Source organism: Phaethon lepturus, unplaced genomic scaffold (genome assembly GCF_000687285.1).
Source record: "Phaethon lepturus isolate BGI_N335 unplaced genomic scaffold, ASM68728v1 scaffold9117, whole genome shotgun sequence".
Classification (NCBI taxonomy): domain Eukaryota; kingdom Metazoa; phylum Chordata; class Aves; order Phaethontiformes; family Phaethontidae; genus Phaethon; species Phaethon lepturus.
In genome coordinates this window covers 54,943-82,614 of record NW_010552151.1, presented here as the reverse complement: position 1 = coordinate 82,614, position 27,672 = coordinate 54,943, and the positions used below count along the sequence as shown (strand labels likewise).

Sequence of the window (27,672 nt, the reverse complement as noted above, 5' to 3'; positions counted from 1 at the left end):
CTGTTAGCCTTTTGTCATTCCTTTATCGAGATTCAGTCACTCTCAAAACTGCAATTTTTCAGCTGTTCGTCAGAAATATTTTGCCCAGCTTTAATGTGTTGCTTCAGTGCACTTAAAGGGTAAAAGAAATAAGAATACAGGGAAAAGGCTATGATGGAAAGAAAAGACAAATTGCGACCGCAGAGGTATCTCATCAGAATGTGTTTGTACTAAGTAGCTTGATTTGTTCTCATCCCGCTCATGAGAACCAGATGTGGCCACCACAGCCTTTTTGTGGCTGTACTAAAAATACATAACTCAATATAGAGTTCTCAGACCAGAAGCACTGCTTTTCCTCTCCCTATGCAACAGATGGAAGGAAGTTTGATAGCACACCATTTTACTATCCTCTTGCTGCATATTTGGCTTGTATTGTTAATTCTGGGCTTTGAATTTAATTTCCTTAATTTACTCAAGGATCGTAAATGTACAAATTTCTGTAAGTTGACAGAAATTAAGGAAACACTATCAATAATGTTTGTTTATTAAACTACATAAAAGCTAAAAATCAACATGTTCAGTAAGCAGCTTCTTCTCTGGGTCAATGTGGATGAAAAAAAAAATGCTTGATTATATTTTAGGACTTTTTTTATTTTCCATTTTTTCCAGAAACTCTGTATATTTGATAGCTTTGGAACACTGGTGTTTGCAGTATTTATGGGCATATGGGGTAAGTAAATTTCGACAACTGTGGTTTGTCATCTAATTTTGGCCGAGCCTCCAGCATCAGCCAAGAAAACACAGATAAATTTGCAACTACTTCATTTTCTAGCACTCAGGAATTCACCAGTAGGTAGCTGTGTAGAAAATACACAGGAACTCTTTTTTAGTATCATACGAAAGCAAAAAAATGGTAGAACTTAAAGCTGATCTTCAGTGTCTGTTTTGTTTCATTTAACTTGGAGAAAAGTCCAAGAGAAGTTATTAGAGCTGCCTCATGTTCATCCAGCAAGAGCTAGCCACATGCTTAAGTATATCTGGCAGAGGAGCTGTTTTTTTCCAAAGAGTTTTGGAGCTGCCTGTGCCTATTAACAGCTGTGTGATTGCACAAGGCAATTGAAAAATAGTAATTTATTTTATTTCCCAGGATTTTTTTCCTTTTGTCTTTATTTAAGGCACCGATTGTAAAAAGTGTAGTAGTTACAAGTGCTAGATTTATCTTTTAGAAGACAAAATGTATCTGAAACCAAGACGATTCCCATGGGTGAAACTTGGTGCTGTATGCAAAGGATTAGGCAAGATTTATTTTCCCAGGAATGGTTTCATTTGTTCCTATTAGCAAATTTGCTAACTGGCTTTTATTGCACTGTCTTATCCAAAAACTACCAAAATAAGTTATATGTTAGGTCTATATACAGTGTACTATTGAATTCATATGCAGGCTGAGGAGAATACTTAATTTGCTTTCTTTTTGCAAGCACATTGCATTTTTATTTTCCTATCATGACATAAAGTGATTCAAAATAGCTACTGCTTTAAAGAAATATAAGATGACACATATCATTTCAAAAAGAAGACTTCTTTCAAAATACATGCTAAAATCAAAATACCAGCAGGAAATTCTCTAAATAAAAAAAAAAAAAAAAGAGTTTGATACTAATGTAATCATCTTTTGTCATCTGAATAGTTAATCATAAATCTACTACATAAAGAGGTGAATTGTATTACAGAAATTCAGTCAAAATTGTACTGAATCCAAATGACCCATGGTCCTGGTATAATTCCAGCTGTAATTTTCATCTTGCTGTAATACTTTTGTAGACATCCTGGCCCAAAACAATTTAAAGAATATTAGATTTTTAGATATATTATTGCATCATTATCAGCAATGCACTTTCAAATAATTTCTGGGGTTTTTTTAGTATATTCCCTTCAAAGATCTCAAAGCACTATAAAACACCAGGGAGTTCGGTGTCAGGAATTAACCATTAATGCTCCGGACCAGCGCTTCTACCACTTCTCCCGCGATGGCATGACTAGAGTGGCAAAGCTCCCGGAGCAGCAGCTTCCACTTCACTTGCTGACATCGGTGGATCCCCTCCCTGAACAAGATCAGTTAAACAAACGAATGTTCTCCGATGGCAGCATTTCTTTTGAGTCCTTGGTGACAGCTTCAGAGGCAGAACACCCGGGCCATACCGAACGGCAGTGTTGAGGCACACTTGAAAGGGGACAGCGCAAGTTCCCAATGGGAGGTGGAATTAGTGCTCGGACCTCCCGATTCTGAAACTTCATTTGTTTCCGCTGTTTAAAAAATGCTGGTTCAAAATGAAACTTCCAAATCCAGCTCCTTCCCTGTTCTGAAAGACGCAACTTGGCTGCTGGCTTATTTTAACTAGTAGAAGTTTTCTTTTTATTGGGTCTGAGAGGACTGTCCCCATGCTACGTGCCCTTCTTTTGCTGTTAGCACAGAGCCTATCACAGGAGGAGGCCCTGCACTTTTCGACTTCCCAGCAGCAGCTGGATTTGCAGCTGGAGCAAATCAGTATGGGGCTAATCAGCTGGGGCCACAACCAGCAGTTAGAGGTTCATGGAAGACTAGTCTTCCCCTGCAGCAGAAGGCAGATGTGATCCTCTGGCCCACCGCTTGGAATGGCTTTTGTGCTTCTAAGCCTCAAGTAGCAGAGAAGTCCCTGTGAAAGAGGCCCCTGAACAATCAGAGGAGGAAGGTTTCCTGGGGTTTTGCCTGTGTGGAGATGCCAAGGTCATCTCACAGCCCAGCCCATGGCGTTCTCCGATTTTTAAGTGCTTCAGTTTGGCGTTTCTTGACCACACCTGATTTTGGAAATAACCTTTAATGTCTGGGCTTGTAACTGCATGCCATCGATGTTTCATCATTCAGGATGAGGAGCCAAACTAAAAAAAAAAAAAAAAAAAAAAAAAAAAAAAAAAAAAAAAAAAAAAAAAAAAAAAAAAAAAAAAAAAAAAAAAAAAAAAAAAAAAAAAAAAAAAAAAAAAAAAAAAAAAAAAAAAAAAAAAAAAAAAAAAAAAAAAAAAAAAAAAAAAAAAAAAAAAAAAAAAAAAAAAAAAAAAAAAAAAAAAAAAAAAAAAAAAAAAAAAAAAAAAAAAAAAAAAAAAAAAAAAAAAAAAAAAAAAAAAAAAAAAAAAAAAAAAAAAAAAAAAAAAAAAAAAAAAAAAAAAAAAAAAAAAAAAAAAAAAAAAAAAAAAAAAAAAAAAAAAAAAAAAAAAAAAAAAAAAAAAAAAAAAAAAAAAAAAAAAAAAAAAAAAAAAAAAAAAAAAAAAAAAAAAAAAAAAAAAAAAAAAAAAAAAAAAAAAAAAAAAAAAAAAAAAAAAAAAAAAAAAAAAAAAAAAAAAAAAAAAAAAAAAAAAAAAAAAAAAAAAAAAAAAAAAAAAAAAAAAAAAAAAAAAAAAAAAAAAAAAAAAAAAAAAAAAAAAAAAAAAAAAAAAAAAAAAAAAAAAAAAAAAAAAAAAAAAAAAAAAAAAAAAAAAAAAAAAAAAAAAAAAAAAAAAAAAAAAAAAAAAAAAAAAAAAAAAAAAAAAAAAAAAAAAAAAAAAAAAAAAAAAAAAAAAAAAAAAAAAAAAAAAAAAAAAAAAAAAAAAAAAAAAAATTGAAATAAGAGGAAGGAGGAAAAAAAAAAAAAAAAAAAAAAAAAAAAAAAAAAAAAAAAAAATCACACTTCTAGGGTTAATTACTCCCAGACAATGGGAGTAATGAGGAGTGCAGTGATGGGATACTGACTCCTCCTGCAGGCAGTGCTGCAGAGCCGTGTCACTCGTTTAATCTGAAGATGTGCTGTCTTGAGGAATAAAGCATCCGGGTGCACCGGGGAGGGTGGTACTGGCACCGGTCCTGAGCTCCTCTGCTGCCAGGTCTACCTGCATCACGTCTCAGGCCAAGGTAATGAGTTTGACCAGCTGAATGTCTAACCAGCACCACTTAGGCTTCTGCGTACCTGGTCTCCCAGCGCTTCCAGTTGTAGCAGCACAGTCCAGGGAAACTGCGGACCCAGCCCAGGGAGTTTCTAAGCTCCAGGCCATGCAAAAAGAGCTGCAGCCCCTTCAGATTCACGCTGGCAGAGGAGGAAAGACAGCTATGTTTCAGCCATTTTACCTGAACTATCATTGATTCTTGTAGTCTGCAAACTGGTAGTTCATCCACACAAAAATTGCAGACTGAATGAACGTGAGCTTTCCCCGTGGCAATTTTTGGCATACCGAGTTTTTCTTTTCTAGAAGTCCTGTGCTCTCCAGCATTTTTTCTTCACCTATCCAAACAACTTGCCTTCTTACACATCCCACAATAAACTTTTTCAAAAGCAGTCTATAATATGAAATCCGAAGTGCTCAAATTCTAGCTTTAGGCAGAAAGCAAATAAATTTATATGTATTTTTTAGCATGTGCTCACAAGACAATTTACCCCAGGTTTCTCTTATTAAAGTACCTATATATCCAAAGCAATAATTGCATGAAGAAGTAGATCCAGTTATTTTCACCTCACAGCAGCCAATAAGGGTTTTATTCGATGTCTGTGGAAATCTGTATGGGAAACACGAGCCACATGTTGTAGCCCAGGGGGTCAATCAGTGTCCAACACTCACCTGGTATTGCTCACTTTGTTTATCTTCTGGATAGTTACTCTGTTTTTGGAGTTTTGGAAGCGACGGCAAGCTGAACTGGAGTACGAATGGGACACAGTTGAGTACTTGGAGCAAGAAGAGCAAGTTCGCCCAGAATATGAAGCTCGATGCACTCATGTCGTAATGAATGAAATCACACAGGTAAGGAATATTCTGATAACTGGTGATGGCTACTGCAATAGACATGTGAGAGGACACTGTGAAAATGGTGAATCTGGACTGGAGCTGTATAAATCAGCAGTGCTTCAAGGAGAGCTGATATGCTGGCCTGGAAATACTGAACGTATAAAGTACAGATGTGTGGGAGGGAATTTATACCTAACTGTAGGCACCTTGAAGTGCAACTACCTAAAGTAGTTGCCTGTTTGAGGAACTTGCACCGCTGAGGATCCTGTGTCATAAATAAACAGAAGTAGGCATCAACCCCAGCTTAAGAGACCAAGTCTGCTTTATTAAATCCCCCAAGAAATGATTCAGTGTTGCTGCCAGAGGCCAAGATCACAGAGCATTTGCTATCTTTGCCTAAGAATGCATCAGGACAAAAGAGTGAAATAGAGGGAAAGATATTACATTATGTATCATGCCAAGACTGTTTTTTTAACCAAAGATGCTTCTGTTTGAAACATGTATAAATAGGTATTGTTGCTAAGTGCATGTGGATGCAATTATGTTCAACAACAGCAAACTCACAGGGACAAGGATAATCCTCATTTCAATGAAATAGGATTCATATTTATGAGGATCTTAATTTAGATCTCTATTTATTATACATTTTGAGTAGCTTTAGCTTCTGTAGCTCACTCCAGCTAAGCTTCACTTTTTATCATTCTCTGTCAATATATACTCTGGCATTTATCTGATCATTTGCATCGCTTTGGCATTCCATCCACATTACAGTAATGTTTATTAGAGGGCACTTGAAAAGTTTCAAAATTAACTACCATAGTTGAAACCATCCTACATAGATCTCCTTTTTACATCTTATCCTATCGAAAAACTGGTTCTGTTTGAAAGCTTATAAAACTATACCACCTTCAATGTATAATATCATAGCTAGAAAGTTCCTTTAAAACAGCTCAAAAGAGTGAAGAATATTCTAAAACATAATGATTTTGATCCTCAGAGATCCTATAAGGACTCAGTGAATTTTGACACCACCATATGGAGGTAGGCATTTTCCTTGGGAAAGCCATCCTATTGTTCTTATGGGATAATTGAGAAATATGGAAATCAGGGACCAAAATTTTAGTGCCTGCTAATTTTAGCCAAGGAGGCTTGAAAGATAATGACCTTGGATGCCATGATCAGCCAAGAAGGATGGGTCCATTGAAAAGGGCTATGCACCCTGTCATAGCTGAAGGCAGTAAGAACTGGGGACACTCAGCCTCTATGGAAGTAATTTTTATCTTAGAATGGGCAGCAAAAAAAAAAGACAGACATATGTAATCAGGCAAGACTTTTGAAATCATTAATAAATGTGAGTTCCCAGAACAACAAAGCAGGAAAGGAAATAAAACCAGGGACTGAAAAAATTCTGCCCTCAATATCATAAAGGGTTTAACTGGAGCACACAAAAAATATGAAGAAAAGATTGGGTGCATCCTTGATCTGTTCCTAAATCTTTTACAGCAAGAAGAACATGTGCCATATACTGCCTGTGGGAAGTGCATACGGATGACTTTCTGTACAAGTGCAGTCTTCTTCTGGGTAAAGTTCCCTTATTCTTTTACCTCATGAATTCACTTCTCTAGTAAGTGTCTATAAAAAGATCCTCCTGAACAGAACAAAAGGTAACAGTGGAACAGGTTCGGTTGGATTCCATCTGATGCACAAACCAAGCCCATAAGGTATGGACCCACAGGAAGAAGGTAGCTGTAGCCACCCAATACTCATTAGCATACAGTCAATAGAAAATATTAAAATATGAAAATATGTATCAAAATATCCTGCAGCTGTAACTTGTGACTTATGCTTGCGAATGCGGTCCGTTCGTGTTGCCCTCATTGTTTTAAGTCAAATGTCTTTGCTTTTGAAGGGGAAGTAAGGAAAAGACTTTGGGTTATATGATCTCCTCCAGTTTCTATCCTGCTTTTTCCAGCCGTTGGCTCCAGTATCGATTCCCACAGTCCCGGGCCTCTTTCAGGGTTTTTGTTTCACTTAACAGAGCAAAGCTGGGCACTCTTTAATCTTCCAGAGCTGCTGCTTTAACTACAACTAAAACTTGAAAGCAGTCCAGTCACCCATGAAGCAGTATATAACATGGTTAGCATGCCCAGAGAGGTCACCTTGCAAAGCTCAGTGTTTTAGCACGCTGCGTGTCCTCCCCACCTGTGGCACGAACAGCAGCTGGAAAAGCCCTCATGCGAGATAAGAGAAGACAGACAGGAGATAGAGTCGTGGCCAGCAGCCCAGGAGAGCCTCATCATCAACACATCTCTAAACACAAAGGGAAGAATACTGGCTCGCTGTTGGATTTAAACAGGCAGGACTTCAGGTTGAAGGGCCGGGGTTTGTCATTTGTGTTACTGCACTCTCTCATTATGTGCAGGATGGGGGGAAGCGAGCAGATTCGTGGCAGTTTGCAGAGGTAGCGAAAGAAAGATTCACAGCTCTGAGGACCTTAACCTGAATAATAGCCGGAGAGCTAACAAGAAATAAAGACAGGAAGAGGAGCAGAAAGAGAGGAGACGGCAAACAGAGTGGGATACATGGATCATTATCACAACTCCTGCAGATTACATGACTTGGCTTAATATTTGTCTATTCCTTTGAGGCGTCTGTAGTCTGCAATATTATCATGTGAAAGAGGAGGTACAGCCCCCTCCATAATCAATGCAGACTTGCTCGTACGTTTGCCATCCTACCAATTGCCCTATGTCAAAAGAGGGAGATTTCTTCCATCCCATGCCTCGAGGCATGAGGTTTGATTATGCATCTCATTAACTTCACTCACATCAGTACAAACCTTATTATTAGTCGTAAGCCAGACCATCTTTTTTCTTTCCTGTAGATTGACTATGCTGCATGAAGAAAAGGCTTCTTTTAGGGATTCTAAATGTATTGCCTTCTACCTTATTTGAGCATCCTCTTGCACTCACCTTACGTGATGGAACGACAGGCGCACAATCGGTTTCCTTTTGCCTGTTGTAAAAAGTATTTCAAACTCGCTCTTTCCCAAAGCCAGTGGTTCAATATTAACTTCTCTCTTGCATTCCCTTGGCAGATTCTTTTGATTATTGCTTCAGTTATTGGAATCATTGTCTACAGACTCTCGGTTTTCCTGGTGTTTTCTGCAACATTGTCACAGCACATTAGTGGAACGGAGGCGATCCGCAAGTACCTGACTCCGCAGACGGCCACTTCAGTAACTGCTTCGCTCATCAGCTTTATAGTCATTATGGTTCTCAATGTCATCTATGAAAAAATGGCAATCCTGATTACTGACTTTGGTATGCCGCTGCTGCACCTCAGATAGAAACTTGGGGTAAAATAGCACGAAAAAATAGCATCTCTATGTATAGTAAGAATACCAATAAATGAACACCTGTACCACATATTTCAGATTTTTTTCACCAAATCACACAATACCACCTTGAAATTTTCAAATACAGATTTTCTCAATATCAAAGGAGTATGATATTCAGCTCCTTGCCTGAAAACTCCTTGTATAGCCAGCATGAAATATCAATTGTTTACAGTTTTGTGCTTGTGAAACAGACAAAGCAAAGAAAATTACTATAATAACCAAGCTTTATGAAAACAGATCAGTAACGCATAACACATTCAATTACATTAGCTTTTGTTTATGGGGAGAATAGCTATTTTCTTGTAAATAAATGAAATAAGGTCACTGTTCCAAAGCTAGATACCATTCCCATGTTATTAAATAGATAAACAGACACAAATATTATTATTCTTTATATCCAGGCCATCAGCATTAAAGTAGCTATTTCACTTTGGATGTGTGAAGTAGTGTGGTGCTTTAATATAGTTTCATTTAATACTGTTTCATCAGTTCAGAGTGCATATTTGCATCTTTCCTCAGTGTGTGGGATTTGGGTGCTTTTTTTTCCCTGAGTTATCGGAACTTTTGCTTGTTCTTTTTCTTTATTGTCAGGGAACAAGTTCTTTCCTTTTTACAAATCATATAGTTTTAGAATTAGCATAATGGTTAGAGTATACATGGGAATTATGTACAATCTAATTTATAATGCACTTGGTCATATTAAGGAATACAAGGCATACACATACTTTACCAGCTGAGGCTCTAAAGCAGCTTGTAGGTTACTTGTAGGTTGGCGCTTTTTTAATTTTTTTTTTTAACTGCAGAGCTTCCGAGGACACAGACCGATTATGAAAACAGTCTGACCACAAAGATGTTCTTGTTCCAGTTTGTCAACTACTATTCTTCATGCTTCTACATAGCCTTCTTTAAGGGTAGATTTGTAGGTCACCCTGGAAATCCAGTTTATTGGCTAGGAAAGTATCGCAATGAAGAGGTAAGAATGTATGATATTGTTTGTTTTTAAACACCAGGAGCCATTAGTCCAGGTATTCTGCTGCAGTTAAGAGTGTATAACATAGTTGTACATATTTTACATGCGGGTTCAAAAAGTGACTGCCTCCCAAGCCAGTTGCCTTCTTAGTAACCCTTAGCATAAATGAATATGACACGAGACCAGTTGGGCTTAGAAGTGTATTATGCATACCCAGACAAGCTTACTTTCCCATGGCCCAACAACCCGTGAATCAGCACAGAGGGGAAGGGGAGAACATCAGTAGAAGCATTCTTATTCTGCTGGGTGACCCTTGCCTGGTGACAGCAGAGTGCAAAACTGCATGACTTCACCTGGTATTTCACTGGTGCCCTCTCAACCCTGCCATATGTGGCCTGGAGTTGGCTTTTGCATACATTATTGGAAAGGTTTGCCTAAATAGTTTTCTTGTATTGCTTTAAGAAATGTTATCATAATATACCAGGAATGCATTATTTTAAATGCTTCCTTCATGCCTGAAAAGTTACCCAACTTCAAAAATTTCTCATGTCTCTCCCAACCTTCAGTGTGATCCAGGCGGTTGTCTCCTTGAACTCACGACTCAGCTTGCAATCATAGTAGGAGGTAAAGCAATCTGGAACAACGTTCAAGAAGTGCTTCTTCCGTAAGTTCAAACAATTAAGTAATCTGCTTTTTCAGATTTGAAAGGTACAGCATTTACATATCATATGTTCAGGCATGTGGTTACTAGATTTAATAGAAGCATATTGTATTTTAAAAGAATAAGACTAGTCTTTTGGGGCTTTTTTAGACAGTTTGGATATTTTCAGTCTGGTAGTTCTGAGCTCCTGTCACTGTTGTTCTGACTGATTTTAGTTCTAATCAGAAACGCATCCTTCCTCTGCAAGTCAGACTCAATGTGTTTCAGGTTGCATACATAAAATTGAGGCAATAGAAGCTGTGAATATATTAAACTACATACTATTGCTTAATAATGAGTGGAATGATTTGTTGTTATACAGTGAGCTTTTAAAAATAATGCATAAGTAAGTTACTAATTTAACTCAGTTTTACAGTCATATTTGAGACTCTCTTTCAGTAGGGCAGATCTCTGGAAACTCATGTTTTAATGTAAACAATAAGCAACATGCTAACCGCTAATGCCCTCCGTTTAATTTAGGTTAAGATACCATTCAGGACTCTGTTCCTGCTCCCAGGTCTTGTTCTTTATTTTATGCTGATCAGTATAATAACTGTTATATTGCTTGGAGTAGGGAACTCCCAGTTTTCTCATGCCCTCACAAACGCCATAAGCACCAGCCTGCGGCATTGCATTCCCTCAGGCTGTGGTTCTTCCAAGCCCATGAATTGTGCTCCTTTGTTGCACAGTGACCCCACTTCAAAGCATGTCGCAAATACTGTGTAAGGTTGAGGTTAGGGTGCTCTGCTGAGATATGCTTCCTCCAGACTGCAATGCTCCATATAGGCTGCTGGTTGCAGGATGGACCTGTAGACCCATCCCCTTTTCAACATCTTCTGTTATCTGGGGAAGAGTCCCTAGACTGAACATGCCTGAAGCTGTCAGCTCCAGCTATAGACAACCGACTCCCCGCTTCTGTGTACAGGAAATACATTCACCTGATCAGAATTTTAAATTGAATTCCCAGGGTGACAAGTCACATTTAGGTGTCGAAATGTTGAGTATTGCTTCTGGATCTAGTTCTTAACTGCTCTCTTTCTGCATCTCTGCACCTTATAAAGAGAGGCATTTTGGTTTCTGTCTCTGTTGATAGACATTCATGCACACCCCCACTTTTTTAATATGGTCCTTTGACTGTTGAAAATAGCTACAGACAATTCACCAGTTTTCATTCAAGATCAGCCTCACCTGAATCTCTGGGAAGGTGGAGGAGCAGCTAATCCTGCACACCATTTCCAGGCACATGAAGGACAAGAAAGTCATCCAGAGTAGTCAGCATGGATTTATCAGGGGCAAGTCATGCTTGATCAACCTGCTGACCTTCTATGATGAAATGATTGACTGGGTAGATGAGGGGAGAGCAGTGGATATTGTCTACCTGGACCTCAGTAAAGCTGTTGACACTGTCTTCTATAAAAGCCTCATAGAGGAGCTGTTGAAGTGTGGGCTGGAGGAGCGACAGTGAGGTGAACTGACCAGAGGCAATGGGCAAAACCTGAAATACAGAAGGTTCCCTTTGCACATCAGGCAACACGTTTTCACTGTGAGAGGTGACAGAACACTAGCGCAGTTTGCCCAGGGAGGTTGTGGAGTCTCTGTCCTTGAAGATATTCAAAACCCTGTTTGGACATGGCCCTGGGCAACTGGCTGTACGTGGCCCTGCCTGTTGCAAGAGGGGGTTGGACCAGATGACCTCCAGAGCTGCTTTCCAACCTCAACCATTCTATGATTCTGTGAATTTTGTGAACAGAAGGAATTAATCTATCTAACCACAGGCCTACATTTAACTTGAGTTTTTGTTACTTTGAATTTTGCGTGGTCATTTACCTATACAATATAAGTATAAATCACTATGATTCTGATATATTACTCCTTTACACTCTTACTTATGGTTGTAACTAACCACTTTCAGAATAAGGCAACAGAGGATTATACTCATGTTTGAAGGAAGTTTTCAGTAATTCAAGAGTAACTAAATCCAGTGTCCAAAGCTATAACAGCACAAATGTCGATTTTTTCCATTTACTGAATTTTTTAGGTTATTTTACCAATGTTAGTGGTCTTTTTCTCCCTGGCTGATAGTTGGGTTAAGAATCTAATCGGAAGATACTGTGCAGCTGCTAGATCAGAAAAGGTTGTTCCACGCTGGGAACAGGACTACCACCTGCAGCCCATTGGAAAACTTGGACTGTTCTATGAGTATCTTGAAATGGGTAAGTGGCAGTTTAACTATGATTCATTATCTGTGCTGGATGCAAACATGCTTTAAAGAAAATCTTCACACAAGCAATGCTTAACAAGTGTATAGGCAGAGGACACGAATGTTTTTTGAAGACAAGTTTTGATGAGCCATTATAGATAGCTTTGCAAGCTTTTATGAAGCAGCTAAGCCTCAATACAATTTATAACTAGGAAACAGCACGTGATCATACAAGGAGGAGTACTGCTGCTTCTTTGCCCCATCCTCTGAGAAATGTATCCAGAAGGCAGACCACAGCCATGTCCTGGTGCTCTGCAGCAGAGCGCTATGTCAGACTGCTCTGCTGGGGATCTGCAGTCACCAGCACTTGTCGCTGATCTCTTGGGAGCTGGCGGATCTCCGGTTTGTTGCCACCATCCATTCTGTCACAGCATTGCCAGCATACTTGTTGCAGCACCCAGACACCACTATGGTGATTGTTAGTTCAGGCTTTCCAGCACAGCACTGAAACAGAGAGTCATTAGATTTCTAAGTTTTCATGATGAAGACATGAGAAAGAAATGGATGTTTAAATACCTAGAATAGCTCCTCTTGGTGTGTTGTGACTTGTAACATTTTCCTGTCCCCTCCACCTGGCAGGCTTTTGCAGTACTGTTGTGCCCCTATCTTCTCATACAGAAGATTTGCTAGGAGCTCAGCCACTCTTTGTCGCCTCTCGCTCCCACAGTTTGAGTATATAAAGTGTATGTCCTCATATAGGCTTACCTCCAGTAAGTGAAAGCCTCATCAATGTATGCAACCTCTCTCCCTTTGACAGTCATACAGTTTGGCTTTGTCACCCTCTTTGTGGCGTCGTTCCCCCTGGCTCCTCTTCTGGCTCTTATCAACAACATGTTGGAAATCCGGTTGGATGCGTGGAAGCTGACGACACAGTTCAGGCGCATGGTTCCACAGAAGGCACAGGACATCGGCGCCTGGCAGCCCATCATGCAAGGCATAGCCATTCTGGCGGTGGTCACCAATGTAAGTACTGGGCCAACAACTGCAAAAGAGAAAACACTTTCACTGCAGGTCCTACATCCAAACGCGCAAATGCCACGTGTGGCAATGCAGCACTTAAATGATCCTAAAGGAATTACGAACATCAGTCCCTTAAGACTTCAGTTCTCATGAAACAGGCTCTCAGTTACCTTCCAGGTGTTTTGAAAACAGAATATGGCTACTGTCCAAAATACAATAACTAAAGAAAAGAAAATTTATTTAGGGTCGCTAGGGTCTTCAGAAAAATCTGTTACATGTCAAGACTATAGCGCATCTTTCCTAAAATTACAGTGCATAGTACAAAGATCTTTTCAGACACTCTACAACTAAATGCACAAATTTTGAAAAAAATAGGTTGCAGTTTAGCTAAGTTATAATTGATTGTTGTTTCTAATTGTTACAATTCTTACGGTCAATGCCTTTGTACTTGAATTTGGCTTTAAGAAATTTTACACTTAAAACAGAAATTCAGCTTCTTTCTTGTGTACTTAAAAATACAATGCGTGCTCAAAATTGCAGCACTTACCTTTTGAGATCAGAATGAATCTTCTAGAATTTGCAAATTAATCTTTTTTTCAGTTGGTTTTTAAATTAATTTTTTAAAAAGTCTTTTAAATTTTTAGAAAAATTTGGGTTTTTTCTGATGAATGTATTCCTAACAATGAAATTCAGAACTTTCAAATTTCCCATCTTGTTAATTCACCAAGATCTTATACACAGGCTGCATTGTGGGGAGAAAAATAATCCATTGGAATTTACCATGGTGAATTATTTGATTGTCTATTCTTAAACAGTAGTTAATATGTATTACCTTTCAAAAAAATCCCACTTCTTGCCCTTCTCAAAAGAGCAGTCACCACTGGTTTCCTCTGCAGGGACAGTAACACCACAGACTGTCCATGGTTAATAGCGTTTTTCAACAAGGTCACCATTTTCTAGTGTTATCGCTGTGATCAGGGACTCCTTCTGACACTCTTACAGGAAGTTGCTTCCTCCAGGGCCTCGTCCTTGCAGTAACAGTACCTTATTGCGCTCAGTAGAGTTTCTGGAGAAAGCAGTTGAGTCTGAAGACAAGAGTTCATCTTAGCCCAAGCCTTCACCAGAGGCTCTGCCTGCTTGAAGAATGGTGAACTTTGGGTAAGAGGAGGGAGATGGAGCTGAGCACTCTACCATAGATACTAACCCAAGAGTTAGGGGACTATTATTTCAAGTAAAAGAGCAATTCGAATTTAAATAAGGGCATGAACTTATCTTCCTGTATCTCAAGCACCTTCTATAGTCATGAGGTGCTTGGCTGTTCTGGGGTCTCAACCCCAGGGATTATGCTTTTCAGAAATAATGGGACACATATATGCACCTTCTCTTCCCACACCCAGATGAGTGTCCCTGCATACTACTTCCTCATTTTTCCCCCCACTTTAAAAAGTCTTTGTTTTGCCCCTGAAAGGAGAGGACCTCTGTTTTCAAAGAATGGGGAGATGAGCTTCCATGACCTGACTGCCTATTGGGTTATTGTATTAGTTCAGGTTGGATGAGGCTCTGAGCAACCTGATCTAGTTGAAGATGTCCCTGCTCACTGCAGGAGAGGTGGACTAGATGACCATTAAAGGTCCCTTCCAACTCAAACCATTCTATGATCCTATAATTCTATGATCATCTTCTCAGTAGCTTGTTTTCATTATTTTGGGGGTTGGTTGTGGTACCATATAGAAACAGGAGTCCAGGGTGGGTTTCAGTGACTAGGAAAATTTTACATGTCAGCCTCAGCTATCATCAGATGTATTTTCAGGCATTCAAAGGCCTCCAAAATGGGCATTATTCTTGTTCAGAACTTTATTTTGCACTATAGAAATTCAACAGGTATGGTAAACATAGCTAGGATGTAGAGAGGAGACTCGTGAGAACATGAAGGCAGAGAAATAACAGCAGAGAATTAAACACAGAGAAATGACGGCAGAAAAAAGGGAACTTTATCAAAAATTTACAAGAGGATCTGGGAGACAGACAACAAGCTTGAGCATATGATCCAGCTGTTTCGCGCTGCTCTGCTGAGGCAAGCCAAACATAAATCCAGCTGTTCCATAGATATGTGAAACGTCCAAGGCCTAGTAGTAAATCTGGTGTTAAAATTTAAAACAAAAGCAATGCAACTTCAGTAACACACGTTCAGATTTTCAGAAATGTCAGGTGGCACCAGAGATGCTTCTGGGCTCTTTTGGTTTACTGCTTGTGCAAAAAATTGTTAATGATAACTCTCCCAGCAAATGATGCAAATCCCAACAGATAATGCAAATTCCCAGATGAAGCATAGCTTTGTCTAGCATAGCTAGAAGTAAAGGCACCATTATTGGTGCATCAATATCCTCTTTTGAACTATGCTGTTAGAAAACTTGTAAAATAAAAGGCAAAAAAGTTTGCCCTGGAAGAAAAAAAAATATGTTATGCTACTGGATAAACTAAATGACTTTCCTAGTCAATCCAGCTGGATCTTGTAATAGCACTATGAAATAAAAAGTTGGATATACCTCTTAAGATGACTTTTAAAATATTGTTACGAATATTTTAGACATAATCCTTATAATATTCAGGGCAGAGTTAAAGTGGCTTTGGTGACCTTACAGTGACTCAGATGTGTCGACTTCTGTTAGATATGCATTGGAACAGGCTGCCCAGGGAAGTGGTGGAGTCACCATCCCTGGAGGTGTTCAAAACCTGTGTAGACATGCCACGTTGGGACTTGGTTTAGTGTTGGATTGACGGTTGGACATGATGATCTTAGAGGCCTTTTCCAACCTTAATGATTCTATGACTCTATTCATGCCCTGCTTTCCGCAGAAAAATGACCAAGCCGTAGGTGTCTGTCACTACCCAGTCACAGCCCACCTGAGGCTAATCTGAGCTTTGCAACTTTTTTCACTCCAAATCCTTCCTTATGTGCTACACCCCTCAAAGCATCGCTGAAAACATGGGCATCCTCAATGTGCAAAATTACATTTACAGCTTGGTTTTACTCTCTGTCCTCCTTGACAGGCACTCAGTCCCAGTGTTCATGTGACTGTTAATTGCAGGCATGTTTCTTTCAGAGCCACCCTGTTTGGAGGTCTCACGCATTATACAGTCAACGTCAGAGTAAATGCAGTGCATTTGCCACTGACACCGGTGGGGCTATTAGCGTGCGAGGGGCACGGCACCAGGGACGGTCATGTTCAGAAGGTCCTGCTGCAGGTGTTGTAAGGACCTCAAAGAGATCAGCATTTCTTGCTAATGAAGTGTCGGCTATAAAGCCATGTAGACTTTGCTCACTAGAGCAAATGCTAGAAGTGGTTTTCTTCCTTTCAGTATGTTTTTTTCTTGTTTGATCCAGGACCTAGCACAGGCCATCAGTCTTTCCTTTACCCCCTGCCTTGATTTTTCCTTAGTGCACAGAAACTGTTTCTTCTCTATGTGATATGTTACAGCTGATTTGACTTAGGTAGTGTATCATCTTCTCCTTCATGCATTACCTTTGTAACACCTGCTAGTAGCTTGCAAGCAACTTTTGCACAAAACTATCAGTTTTGCGATTTGCGGCTCAGGCACCGGACTTGCTGTTGCACGACACCAAAGCATCTGTTGTTGATTTGAAGGCTGATTTTAATTAGTTATGGTATAAATGGAAAACTGTGTGCAATAAAGTTTGGGAAGCAGAGAATGTGCTATTTGTTTGTAGTTCTCCAGTGCAATACTCTGAAATGCAGCCCATAATTCAGGAGGAAAAAAAGGTTTTCCTTTGAGAGGATGCCGGAGGATTAGCTTTCATATTTCTGTCCTTGCAGCTCTGTGGAGCACATCTGGAGATCATTCGGACAGGGGGAGGGGAGTGAGACAGGGTACAGATTTAGGATGACGAGAGACCTGGGGCCTTGCAAAAAAATTCAGTAAGAGCAAATATTAAGTAAGTTGTGTAAATACCATATTCTAACGTCTTTCTAAATGATACACAGAAGGAGCATCAAACTCATTTGGTCCAAAGGGAGAAGAAGTTTTTTGCTGTACTCTTCGGTTGCTATTCGTTCATTTATGGTCTGACTGGATGAGCTAATGAATAGAAAGAAATTATATTTAACTAAAACTTTCTGTGCTTGTAGTTCAGTTCAAAACAGAGTAATTTAGGTGTGAGGTCTTCTCCCTGCAACTGCAATACAGAGTAATATATATTTCTTGTCAGCCAAAAACAACTACTCTGCGTGTAAATATAAACAACATATAATTTTAACTTCCTTGCACACTGGCATGTAATACTTAAAAACAGGTTTTAAAAGTGCATGCCAACTACATTTGATTTAAGCCAGAGTACAGTACACACAAAAAAAAATCTTATCCTTGAAAATTTTAAATGGGCTTATTTTAGTCTTGACTCCCTTTTCTTTCTCATCAGCCAAATTAACTTTCTCTCAACTGAACTCAATTGTAACAATATTCTGGAGAACCAAGTATAGACCTTGGACCACAGTCTCAATCTTAAGTCTTTTTCCTGCATTTTTTGTCTTTACTAGAGTTTAGCTTCTCAGGTACTTCAAAGTAAGCCAACCCAGAAGGTAAGACATTAGGATAGCATTCAACATTTGGCAGTGATGCTGCCTGAGGTGGGGTGGCAATTGCACCCTTTTCAGCTCCTTGCGCTTTCCCTTCCCTGTCTTTTCCCCTTGTTGCTGCCTCTTGCGTTGTGCTGGCACCAGCACGTTTGCAAACACGTGATGAACCAGATCAGGGGGTGGATGCGGCCGGGACTCCCTGCCAGATCAGTGCCATGTTCTGATCTGCTGCACAGCTGCATGAACACATGAGCGACTGCTAGGGACAGAGGCAGGAGGGATGGTGGTTGTTTCAGCTAGCACTGCCACCAAAGTCTTATTTAAGGAACTGTAGGTGTCCACATTTTTTTTCACCCTTTCTTCTCTCTCCCCTTCCCTTTTTTTTACAACTGTTGCAAATACCTCCTCAGGTTGGGGCTCTCTTGCTGGAAGTGCTGCATGAAGGTGGACAATTTTTGCCCCATGTCATGAAAATGAAATTTTCATGGAAAAAAATGAAATGCAGACTGCATGAATTGTTGGCTGGCATGGAGGGGAATAAAATACGGATATTAACTAGCTCTTATGCTCCTCAGATACCCATTACTGCTTAACTTTGTCTCTTCCTCTGTCCCACACCTTTACTACAGCTTTTTTCTGCCCCTATTATGCATCTCATCCTGTACCTCCCTCCCTCTGATCCCATTAGAACCCCACTTCACACCTTTCTCCTCCATGTCTCTGCCCTGGTTCTTTCCATCCATGTTGTCAAGTGTTTTTTCCCCCTCCATGGGACAAAGGACTTCTCTCTCAGCGCTGAAGTGCCGCTCGTCGCTCCTTCCTAGGTGCTGGGCACCAGAGACGCCTGCCGTGATGTGTTGGCTGGGCAGCCTCTTGCTAGGCACTCAGCTGCAGATCTTGCCAGTGGAAAGTCTTACTCACAGGGAAACCTTCTGAATTTGTAATAGCAGAGGTGGAGATTGGATTAAACATAGTTAACCTGTCCTCCAGAAGAGGATGTTTTGGGTAGTTCATGAGTTTAGAAAAGACTTCCCACAACAAACCCACAGTTCAAATTTCCTACCCAGTTTGTGACTCGCAGACTGAGTAGGACAGGGACTCTCTTGGGACCAAGATAAAAACAAATGGTCACGTCATATGTAAAACAGCACTATGCAGCTGCTATTAAAAAAATTATCTTGGCATTGAGAGCAGTTTCCACATGTACTGACACTGAAACTTAGGAGGCAACAACTGCCAAGATGAATTTGGACTGGCTAGCACCTCAGAGAGTGGGATGTTTCTAGGGTCAGAGATGGATCAGCTATATATATAATTTATTTAATTCCTTCACTCAAACCTCAGGGTTCCTGGTGAAATTTAATTTTCTATTACTGAAGCACTCTTCCGTTGTTTCCATGAGTTTCATCAGGCAGGATTTCTTTAAGCATCTCATAAGTGCATCTGATAGCAAGCACGTTTGCTGAAGATTACCTTAGAGTACTTCAAGGTGAGTTTGGCTGCTGACCTCCACTGCATGCTCGTGAGGAAAAAAGTGTATTATAGGATAACTTTTTTAAGGCATCCAGCAGAGCTAGTGTAATTTAAAAACCGTACAGAGTGCACATTCCAGAAAGAGATTGTTTTATGCCCCTGAGTGACTACGTGCTCATTTACAGAGGGAACCACTGACTGGAAAAGCACATATTTTCTATTTTTAGCTCATGCTGTAACTTTTGTAACACTAAGTATATGGCCAAGCCATGCATATTAAGGCTTATTTCTTGAACATTGCTCTGCTTTTTTGTCTTCTTTTTCTGAAATGCAGGCTATGATCATTGCTTTTACATCTGACATGATTCCTCGTCTGGTTTATTACTGGTCCTTTTCGGTCCCTCCTTATGGGAGTCACAGCAGTCACACTATGAAAGGGTATATAAACAGTACACTTTCTGTCTTCAATATATCAGACTTCAAGAATGCAAGCAAACCACCTTTCCCTTGGTTCGCGAATCAAACAACATGCAGGCAAGTGTCAAATAACAGTTCTTTTCCAATGACAAAAATAAATATAATTTTTTAATATCTAGATCATCTTAATTCAGTTAACAATATGCAGTAAGAAATGTTAAAACATAGTAAAAGCCACCATATTTTGAAGGGTAGAACTGAGTGGAAGTATTCACCCATAAGTTTGTGCTATGCAGAAAATTCTTATTTTCTTACGGTTTACTTACAATTGCTTGCCTTCAAAAAAAGCACTTTAAAAGTTTTGTAAGTAATTCTTAATACAGTGGCAAAAAAAGGACATTTCAGCCAAATACATCTTACTCTGCAGGTATGCTTTTACCCGTTACCGTAGTTAGATGCAGCTAACTGTTCCTGGATGCATTAAGCAAGGGCATGTCTTGCTCCATCCTCTGGCCACAGGGCCTTACTGCAGAGATGCCTAAGATTAGTTCCTGGCTTTCCTACATTGCTTTCAGGTACAGGGATCTCCGCTACCCTCCTGGTCACCAGCACCAATATGAGCATAACATATACTACTGGCATGTCATTGCAGCCAAGCTGGCTTTCGTCATTGTCATGGAGGTAAGCATATTTGAGCATTACTTATTTAAACTTCTTTTCCCTCCATGCAGAAAATCCTTCAAAGATGTTCCGCCCAGGCACAGCTATCAGAGCTGGTGATGTGTGCTAGCATGGGCAAGAGCTTGAGAGATGTAAATAAAGTGTAGCACCATTAGAAAATTGTCTCCAAAGTGATGACATCAGCAAAGGATTGCCCCACATGTTTGCAGTTTCTTTGCACAAAAACTGTAAAATGGTTTTTAGTATCAGAAATAGAAGGGACAGTTACACCAAAAATATTTTTACATATACTTAGAGGATGTTTGTGCACAGCCTCATGAATACATATATATAATACATGTGCAATAGCAGACTGAAGTGCATCAAGACAATCACTGCAAGAGGTGCGTCTCTAGAAGAGCATCAAAAAGCGATTGCTCCTTCCTCGGTAGCTACAATCCGGGTTTATGAAAGATGGGAGTCAGTCCAAGAGGAAGGGAGAGGAGTACTGGGTATTATTTCATTATAAAACATACTTAGGACCTGATCCAGGAACTACTGAAGTCATCAGAAACATGCAACTGGTTAGATCAGAGGTCCCATAGCAGAGAAAAGTCCATTGCCCCAGGGACATTTGAACAAACTTAAAACAATTTTCAAAGAAACTGTAACCAGTATTTCCATGCAGGTAGGAAGCACTGGGCACCAGGGTTCCCCCATAGCAGGCAGAGAAGTCATTGTTAAAATCAGGATTAGAAAATCAGAAATTCTTGTTTATCAGGCAATTATTCTAACAATTATTCTATTCACTAGTTATCTCTGCTTTTTAAAATACTGTTCCACTGTGATAGATACTGGTACAGAACCAGCTCAGAGTCTTAAGAGATAATGTGACATTTTGTTTATAATAATAATAATGTCCTGTTCAGCCTGACTGACATTTTTTCATTTTCACCTTCCCCAGCATGTCATATACTTTGTGAAGTTTATTATTTCATACGTAATTCCGGATGTATCACAAAAGACCAAGAGCAAGGTCAAACGAGAGAAGTACCTAACACAGAAACTCTTGCATGAGAACGATCTCAAAGTTGTGAAAAAAAACATGGGGAAAATAGCCGACAAAATTATCAAAGGAGTAGACAGCACGTTCCGACCTAAAGCTGAATAAGTATTTTTTTATATGGAAGAACAGTATTTAGTCAACTAATGCGTGTCCAGATACTAACAATAGCTAATCAGACACTTTGGATTAATTCCCTTTACTAAACATTGTTTCTTGCAACTGTTACCTGCTCATTTACCTCTTTCCCTTGGACAAATGCAACCACTGCAACTCAGATAAGAGTTATCAATTTTTTAAACAGCTTTAGTAGGACATATTTTTTTAACACATGAAGATAAGAGTTATTTATCATCTTAAGACAATGCAGATTAATTCTCAAATACACAGAGTGTTTTCCACTTTATTTAGGCATCAGCTATTAGACCTCTCTTTTGACTTGAATAAAACCTTAAGAATGATTTGTTGTAAGAATACCATCACGTCTTCTGAAGGAGTTTTGATGACTTGCTAATGCAAACTTCAACTATAAAATGAACAGAAAAAGCCAAAACATAAAGGAAAGAGAAGGAAAATGCAACACAAAATCATGTTGTTAAGCCATTGGAATTGCTGTATTAAGCACTGTTGTGTGCTACACTTAATTAGCTATGCATACTGGACTTAAATGGATAACAAGTTATTTCAATTAATCATGGACTTGGATCACAAAAAGCAGCAGGACTGTAAGTCCATCCTGTTCATCAATCTCTGTGTAAACAAGAGAATTGCCTTTGAAATCAATGCGTACAAACTGACTTTACAGCACTTGGAGTGAGTAGAAAACTCGGGCATTTTATCTTTCCCCAGTCAATGTACTTTCGTTAGTTCACTTGCCCATTCTGCTCTGAGTGACCATAGCCTCGAAGGTCTCCTACCTGTAACAGTAATGTGTGTTAAAAATCTTTTCACATAGTAAATCAATATTTGTGGAGGGCTGTCTTTTGCATTTCTCCCACACCAGGGGCACCGTGGTCTTCCTTGATAGATTTCGACATACGAAGAATGTGCAGCTAGATCTGTTGTGATACAACATTGTGTGATAAAGTGCATTCTGACAAGACCATGAATCTATTGAAACTGGAGATTGGAATGAACTATTTAATATCCCTTAGCCGTGTTATGAAGCTTTAAATAAACAGGAAGGATGTTAGAGGTGTAGACGCATGTGCTAGAGCCATCAGTTATCTTCAAACTAAGCTGCAGATCTGCTTGGCTATTTTGGCTCCAGTTGCAAACTGGGAGTTAGGGAATTACAGATTAAGCATGTTTGTAGTGCTCCGCTTTATGTCTGCAGCAGTGATATTCCAGACTATTGACTTGCTTTCTCTTCTAACAGTTTTAGTGGATCAATTTCTACAAATTCTGAAAACCAAAATCTTGTTAAAAAAGCATAAGCACGTCTGTACTCTCTAAACCAGGTGATTACTGTTGCATTTGTAATTTTGTACTCTTCTTAAATGTAATAGATATGCAGAATTTTTAGGCAGATTATTCATACAGCTTTTTACATATTAAGAAATTCATTTGCAGAAACTAAGTAGCATTTATAAGATGTATTTTATCACATTACTAATCAGAAGGAATCAAACATCTGAATTTTGTAGCAAAATTTCCAAATACTGACATTTCAACAACTTGTTGAAACTGTTGTTGAAATGGCAACATTTAAACCAGAAGCGGTAGCACATGAGGAGAGCCCTTTCAGCAGTCATGATACACAGGCTTTCACTCAGCAAGACTTTGCATGATTGCGTGGAAGAACATGAGAGGAAAGCTTGCTTCAAAAATCAAGGAAAGATGAAAGAAAGGAACTCACAGGTTCCAGAGAACCACTTGCATTTCTGACACTGAAGGACTGAAGCTTAGTTATTATAATGTCCAGAAAACTTTGTGTAGACACCACCTGAATACAAAAAAAGATGTAGGACAGAAAAACGATAGCCCATAATGATAAATGACAAGTCAACCGGAGCAGCAACAGAACCAGTCCGTCTTTGCACAGGGAATTCTACCCTTTGCCATTTGTTTTGGTTTTGTCAGAATCATGACAAGTCTTTAATTTACCAGGAAGCAAATATAAATTGGGCAAATGGACAAACACTCAGAAGTTTCTAAACAAGACAGAATTTCTTATCAAAATATCTCCCCTTATACTGGTTTGACCTTTTACCCAGATCACAGGATGGTTGGGTTTGGAAAGGACCTCTGGAGGTCATCCGGTCCAAACCCCCTTCTCAAGCATGGCCACCTAGAGCAGGCTACCCGGGACCATGTCCAGATGGCTTTTGAATATCTCCAAGGATGGAGACTCCACAACCTCCCTGGGCAACCTGTGCCAGTGCTTCGTCACCCTCACAGTGAAAAAGTGTTCCTTGATGTTCAGAGGGAACCTCCTGTGCTTCAGTTTGTGCACGTTGCCTCTGGTCCTGTCACTGCATAGTATACCAAACCTCTGTTTAAAACAAATTTTTGTCTGAAAAACTGTTTCATGGAACAATTTTAGTGAAGTACTCAGGACTTCCCTGTGCAAAATGAGTTTGGTTAGAAAGGCCAGTCAGCTCCTTGCAGACTTAGAGCTTTTGATTTTGTCTTTGAACTGGCTCTTCCCCGTCTGCAGTTGTGTTCAGCTGAGATGCCGTTGTCATACGCCCCCCAGTGATGGCAGTGCCAATGAGCCTTAAACACTCTTTTGGGTGCAGTGTTAGAGGGCTGGGGCAGGCAAGGAGGAATGTGGAGAACAGAAAAAAAATGCAGCACACAATGGACCATTTCATGTAATTATTTGGTCTTAAGAAAACATTTATTGCCCTCTTTGAGAGGTAAAGAGACTAGGAAACAAAGGAATTAAGTGCCTTGCCTGGGGACACATTGTAAGCAGTGGCAGAGCTTAAGGCTCATTTTCAGGAGTGGCCTTGCCTTCAGCTCCTTGTTTGGTTCCTGTGGCCTCTCTCAGTTGCCCCTTTTTACATCAGGTGGCAGCCTTTCCTAAAGGGGAGTTGGCCTTCAGTGTCATCGAGGTTTAAATTCCTGCTTTAAAATAATGATTTTTAAAAAGCTCCTCCCATAATAAAATCCAAATCAGCTTTGGGTGAGTTTCTACATCACCATTTTTATTCAGATTGAGCATGCTTTTGAAACTCGTTTTCCACTTGTCCCTGCTTTCTGGGAAGTGTTTCCCATCACAGACTGGTCTCAGGGCACATGGACTAGATTCCTCTTGATTTAAGCTGGCCGGTTTTAGATATGTACTTAATGGTCTCTGTCAGGCACTTAGTCCAGAGAGCTAAAACCAGAACTAGGCTGAAGAGAGCAGCGAATACTTCATAGGCATCAGCTAGTCGACATCAACTTTTTGCTCTAGTGGTTTGCTTCTGAAGTGCCATGCTCCTTGCTAATGTAGCTGTAACATTTCCTTTCAGAAGACATTTTGTCAGGAATTCAGTTCAGTTTGCCCTATGCATGGTGTTATTCACAGCACAGTTGTGAATGAGAGAGAAAGAAGAGGAAAGAGGAAAGCCAACAGAGTGCCTAATAATTGCATTTTAATAGTTGGATCTCTTAAGCTGTGCAATTTCAGCAGCTTCTACCTCCAACTGCTGAAATGTGCTCTGCTTGTACACAGGGAGTTCTGCACAGGCATCAGAACAAAATGCTGGGGGGGCAGTTGCCAACATGTGAGTATTTGTAACTAACTTTTTTTTTTTAGGTTAGATCACTTTAATAATATTTAAAGATCTGCTTGAAGGGAAAATTAACATTTGTTTTAAACTATGAATCAATTTTACTCTTTTTTACACTTTATATGTAGGCCAGACTCTTACTTTGTACAGATTTGTTGAAGTCAGGGTGAATTTGGACCAGTGACCATTTCATTGCCTTAACAAGCACCATAAATTACAGACTGTTGCCACTGTTTTTAGACTCTGTGCACGTTGATAAAATTCAGAATGTAAGAATGTATTTTTTTGTATTTTTTCTAAGAATGTTTGCTATTAGTTTCTGAATATTAAGATTTCTTTATATTTATTGTCATTAAATAAAGTCTATTTTAAAATAACAATACATCTGATGTTGATTAGCATTGTTTGTTTTTCCATGAACAATACAGCTGCTGCCAAATGCCACATTTAAATTCTCAGAATGTCATCCCTGTCTAATTTCCATATTCTTTTTCAATCCTCTTTTTCAATCTTTTTCCATTAAACTGTTACTAGTACTGAAATTTATCTCCTGTTTTTTCTGCATCCTCTAGATGGAAGTCATTCCTTTCGACACCAAGTCGAAGACAAGGACCATTATGTTCTCATACAAATAAACAGTTTAGGCTTTTATACCCTTTCACTCCTGTCATGATAAACCCTGTGTTACGTTTCAGAGTCATCATTTATTTCTTCATCTGAATTGAGTCTGTGATGCTCCCACCTCCAGGCAGTCCACGCTCTCTGCCTCTCCCTGCCAGCCAGCCATCAGTTCTCTTCTGCTCTGACTCTTCCTCTCTACTTTGAGGAAATCCTTTTCTAAGACTTAGAGAACAAGAAGGTTAGAGAGTAATTTTAAACTGAGACCTTCTTTGCATTGATGTGTGCTGGGTTTTTTCCTCTTGGAGACTCCCAGGATCTGCTTTAAGTGTAGCTTCATTGTAGTTGTGGAAGCAGAGGTACCACCATCTGCAACCTGTTTTCTGCTGACTAAGGGCTATGTGTCATACAGATGCTGGTACCCAAGCTGTTCTGCCGCTCTTGCATCAGTTTGGCTTTGTCAGACGGAGAACAAAAGGAACTTCATGATGAAGCATAATAAGGGTTATTTTCCTACAGGCAGATATAGTATTATCATAGGCCAAATCTATATGAGGACAGTGTGTTTTTAAATTGACTGATACATTTAAAACCCTTCAAAGAACAAGCTTTAGTATTTTTCTACTTAATACACAAATAGCCAAAGTAGCATATTACTTCTGGTGTTGCCTGCTTAGTTATAATTCTTTCCGTCAGAGAGACAGAAGATGAATTGCACTGATTTTGGATACCTGGTATGTGCCAGGTGAAAGCAAGCTGTGCTCTGCCCCACCTGGTACCCCCCACCTCGTCACTGCGCTCCGCCTGCACATCACCAGAGTTCAGCAAAGGTATCAGCAATACACACCAAGTCTAGATTTTTCTCTGGTATGCCCACCCGTCATTTCCAATCTACTAAATAAGGCTGCATGTCCTCTACAGGGGAGCAGTGCTGGTGGCTGCAGGCTGTATTTTTATTTGCATTTATATGGACCTCAACTGCGGATCAGTAACACAAAGCGCTGAAAAGATGTGTGTGTAGTTAGTCACAAATAACCTCCGCACGGCTTGGGGCAATAGTTTCCTCATAAGAAAATAATGTATCTTAATAGCCCGATAATAGTAAAAAATTCTTTCCAGGAAAGTTGAAGAAAGTGGTTTTTATTTACAAGCTGGAAGTTCATCAAAACAAGAGCCTTTTAAAAGTTGTTTTCTACAATTTTTTTTGCACTCTCTGATACAACTCTCCTGTAAAAGCAATGCTAATCACTGGGATTAAAGTTACAGTTTATCAGCCAGCAAAGATGCAAAGAAATTAAATCACTTTTCTTGCTTTTAGAACGGATTCATCAATTCTCTGGTTATCCTGGGCAGTCCTAACACAGGGTACGGAAGTGCACACGTGAACACGTATCCTCTACCCTCTTTCAAACACACATGCACACACTGATGGGTGTTCTGCCAACTGTAAGGAACGTGACTCCTGGCCTGCCTCAGGCTGCAAGATGCTCTTTTCCAGTGAAGAAAAGAAGTTTTCCATCCAGTTGTAGCAAGATATATTATTCTCTACAAAATACATGGGCTGTGATAATCTCCTAAATGCTGAAGAGAAAGAAAAAGAAGAAAAAGCACAGGACACAGACCACAGCGAAAATCCCACTGTGTTCCATGGTGCGGTGAGCACAGGCCAGGACACCAAAAAGCCATCTCTAGCTTAGGAAGAGAGAGTTTATAAGGGAAGTCTTAAATTGTGCAGCAGGAGGGAAATTACAGCCAGCTCTGATGGCATTAACACAGTATCAGGTGTTTGGGGTTGTTTTAGGTATTTATGTAGTATCCATGTGAGCCTCTCGCATCATTTCTCTGCTCCTGGGTGGACGTCACACAACAAGTGGCTAAACAAGTTGTGCTGGAGCCGCAGGACCCGCAGCCCCCTGCGGCTATCGCCTTTCCTCCCCATCCTCTGGGAGCCCGTTTGGCTCCCAGCAACTGCTCTCCTGTTACAGCCGTATTGTGCTCACCCATGCCGTCATTTTCTAAATGGGTCTGGCTGCTCGGGGCAAGCAGAGTTTCATGTAAGTCTCTGCGGCA

The 27,672-nt window shown here is 39.6% G+C and overlaps 1 protein-coding gene across 1 annotated transcript in view; it reads left to right on the top strand.

Moving 5' to 3' along the window:
- ANO6 (anoctamin 6) overlaps positions 1–21,370 on the top strand; it is a 37,023-nt gene extending 15,653 nt beyond the window's left edge. Inside the window, exons 8-18 of the mRNA XM_010291127.1 lie at positions 649–709; positions 4,634–4,779; positions 6,268–6,345; positions 7,862–8,087; positions 8,968–9,137; positions 9,701–9,798; positions 11,917–12,047; positions 12,852–13,057; positions 19,457–19,656; positions 20,115–20,220; positions 21,164–21,370. Coding sequence (XP_010289429.1) covers positions 649–709; positions 4,634–4,779; positions 6,268–6,345; positions 7,862–8,087; positions 8,968–9,137; positions 9,701–9,798; positions 11,917–12,047; positions 12,852–13,057; positions 19,457–19,656; positions 20,115–20,220; positions 21,164–21,370 — 1,629 coding nt within the window. The remainder of the gene's footprint in view (positions 1–648; positions 710–4,633; positions 4,780–6,267; positions 6,346–7,861; positions 8,088–8,967; positions 9,138–9,700; positions 9,799–11,916; positions 12,048–12,851; positions 13,058–19,456; positions 19,657–20,114; positions 20,221–21,163) is intronic.
- Positions 21,371–27,672: the final 6,302 nt, after the last annotated feature.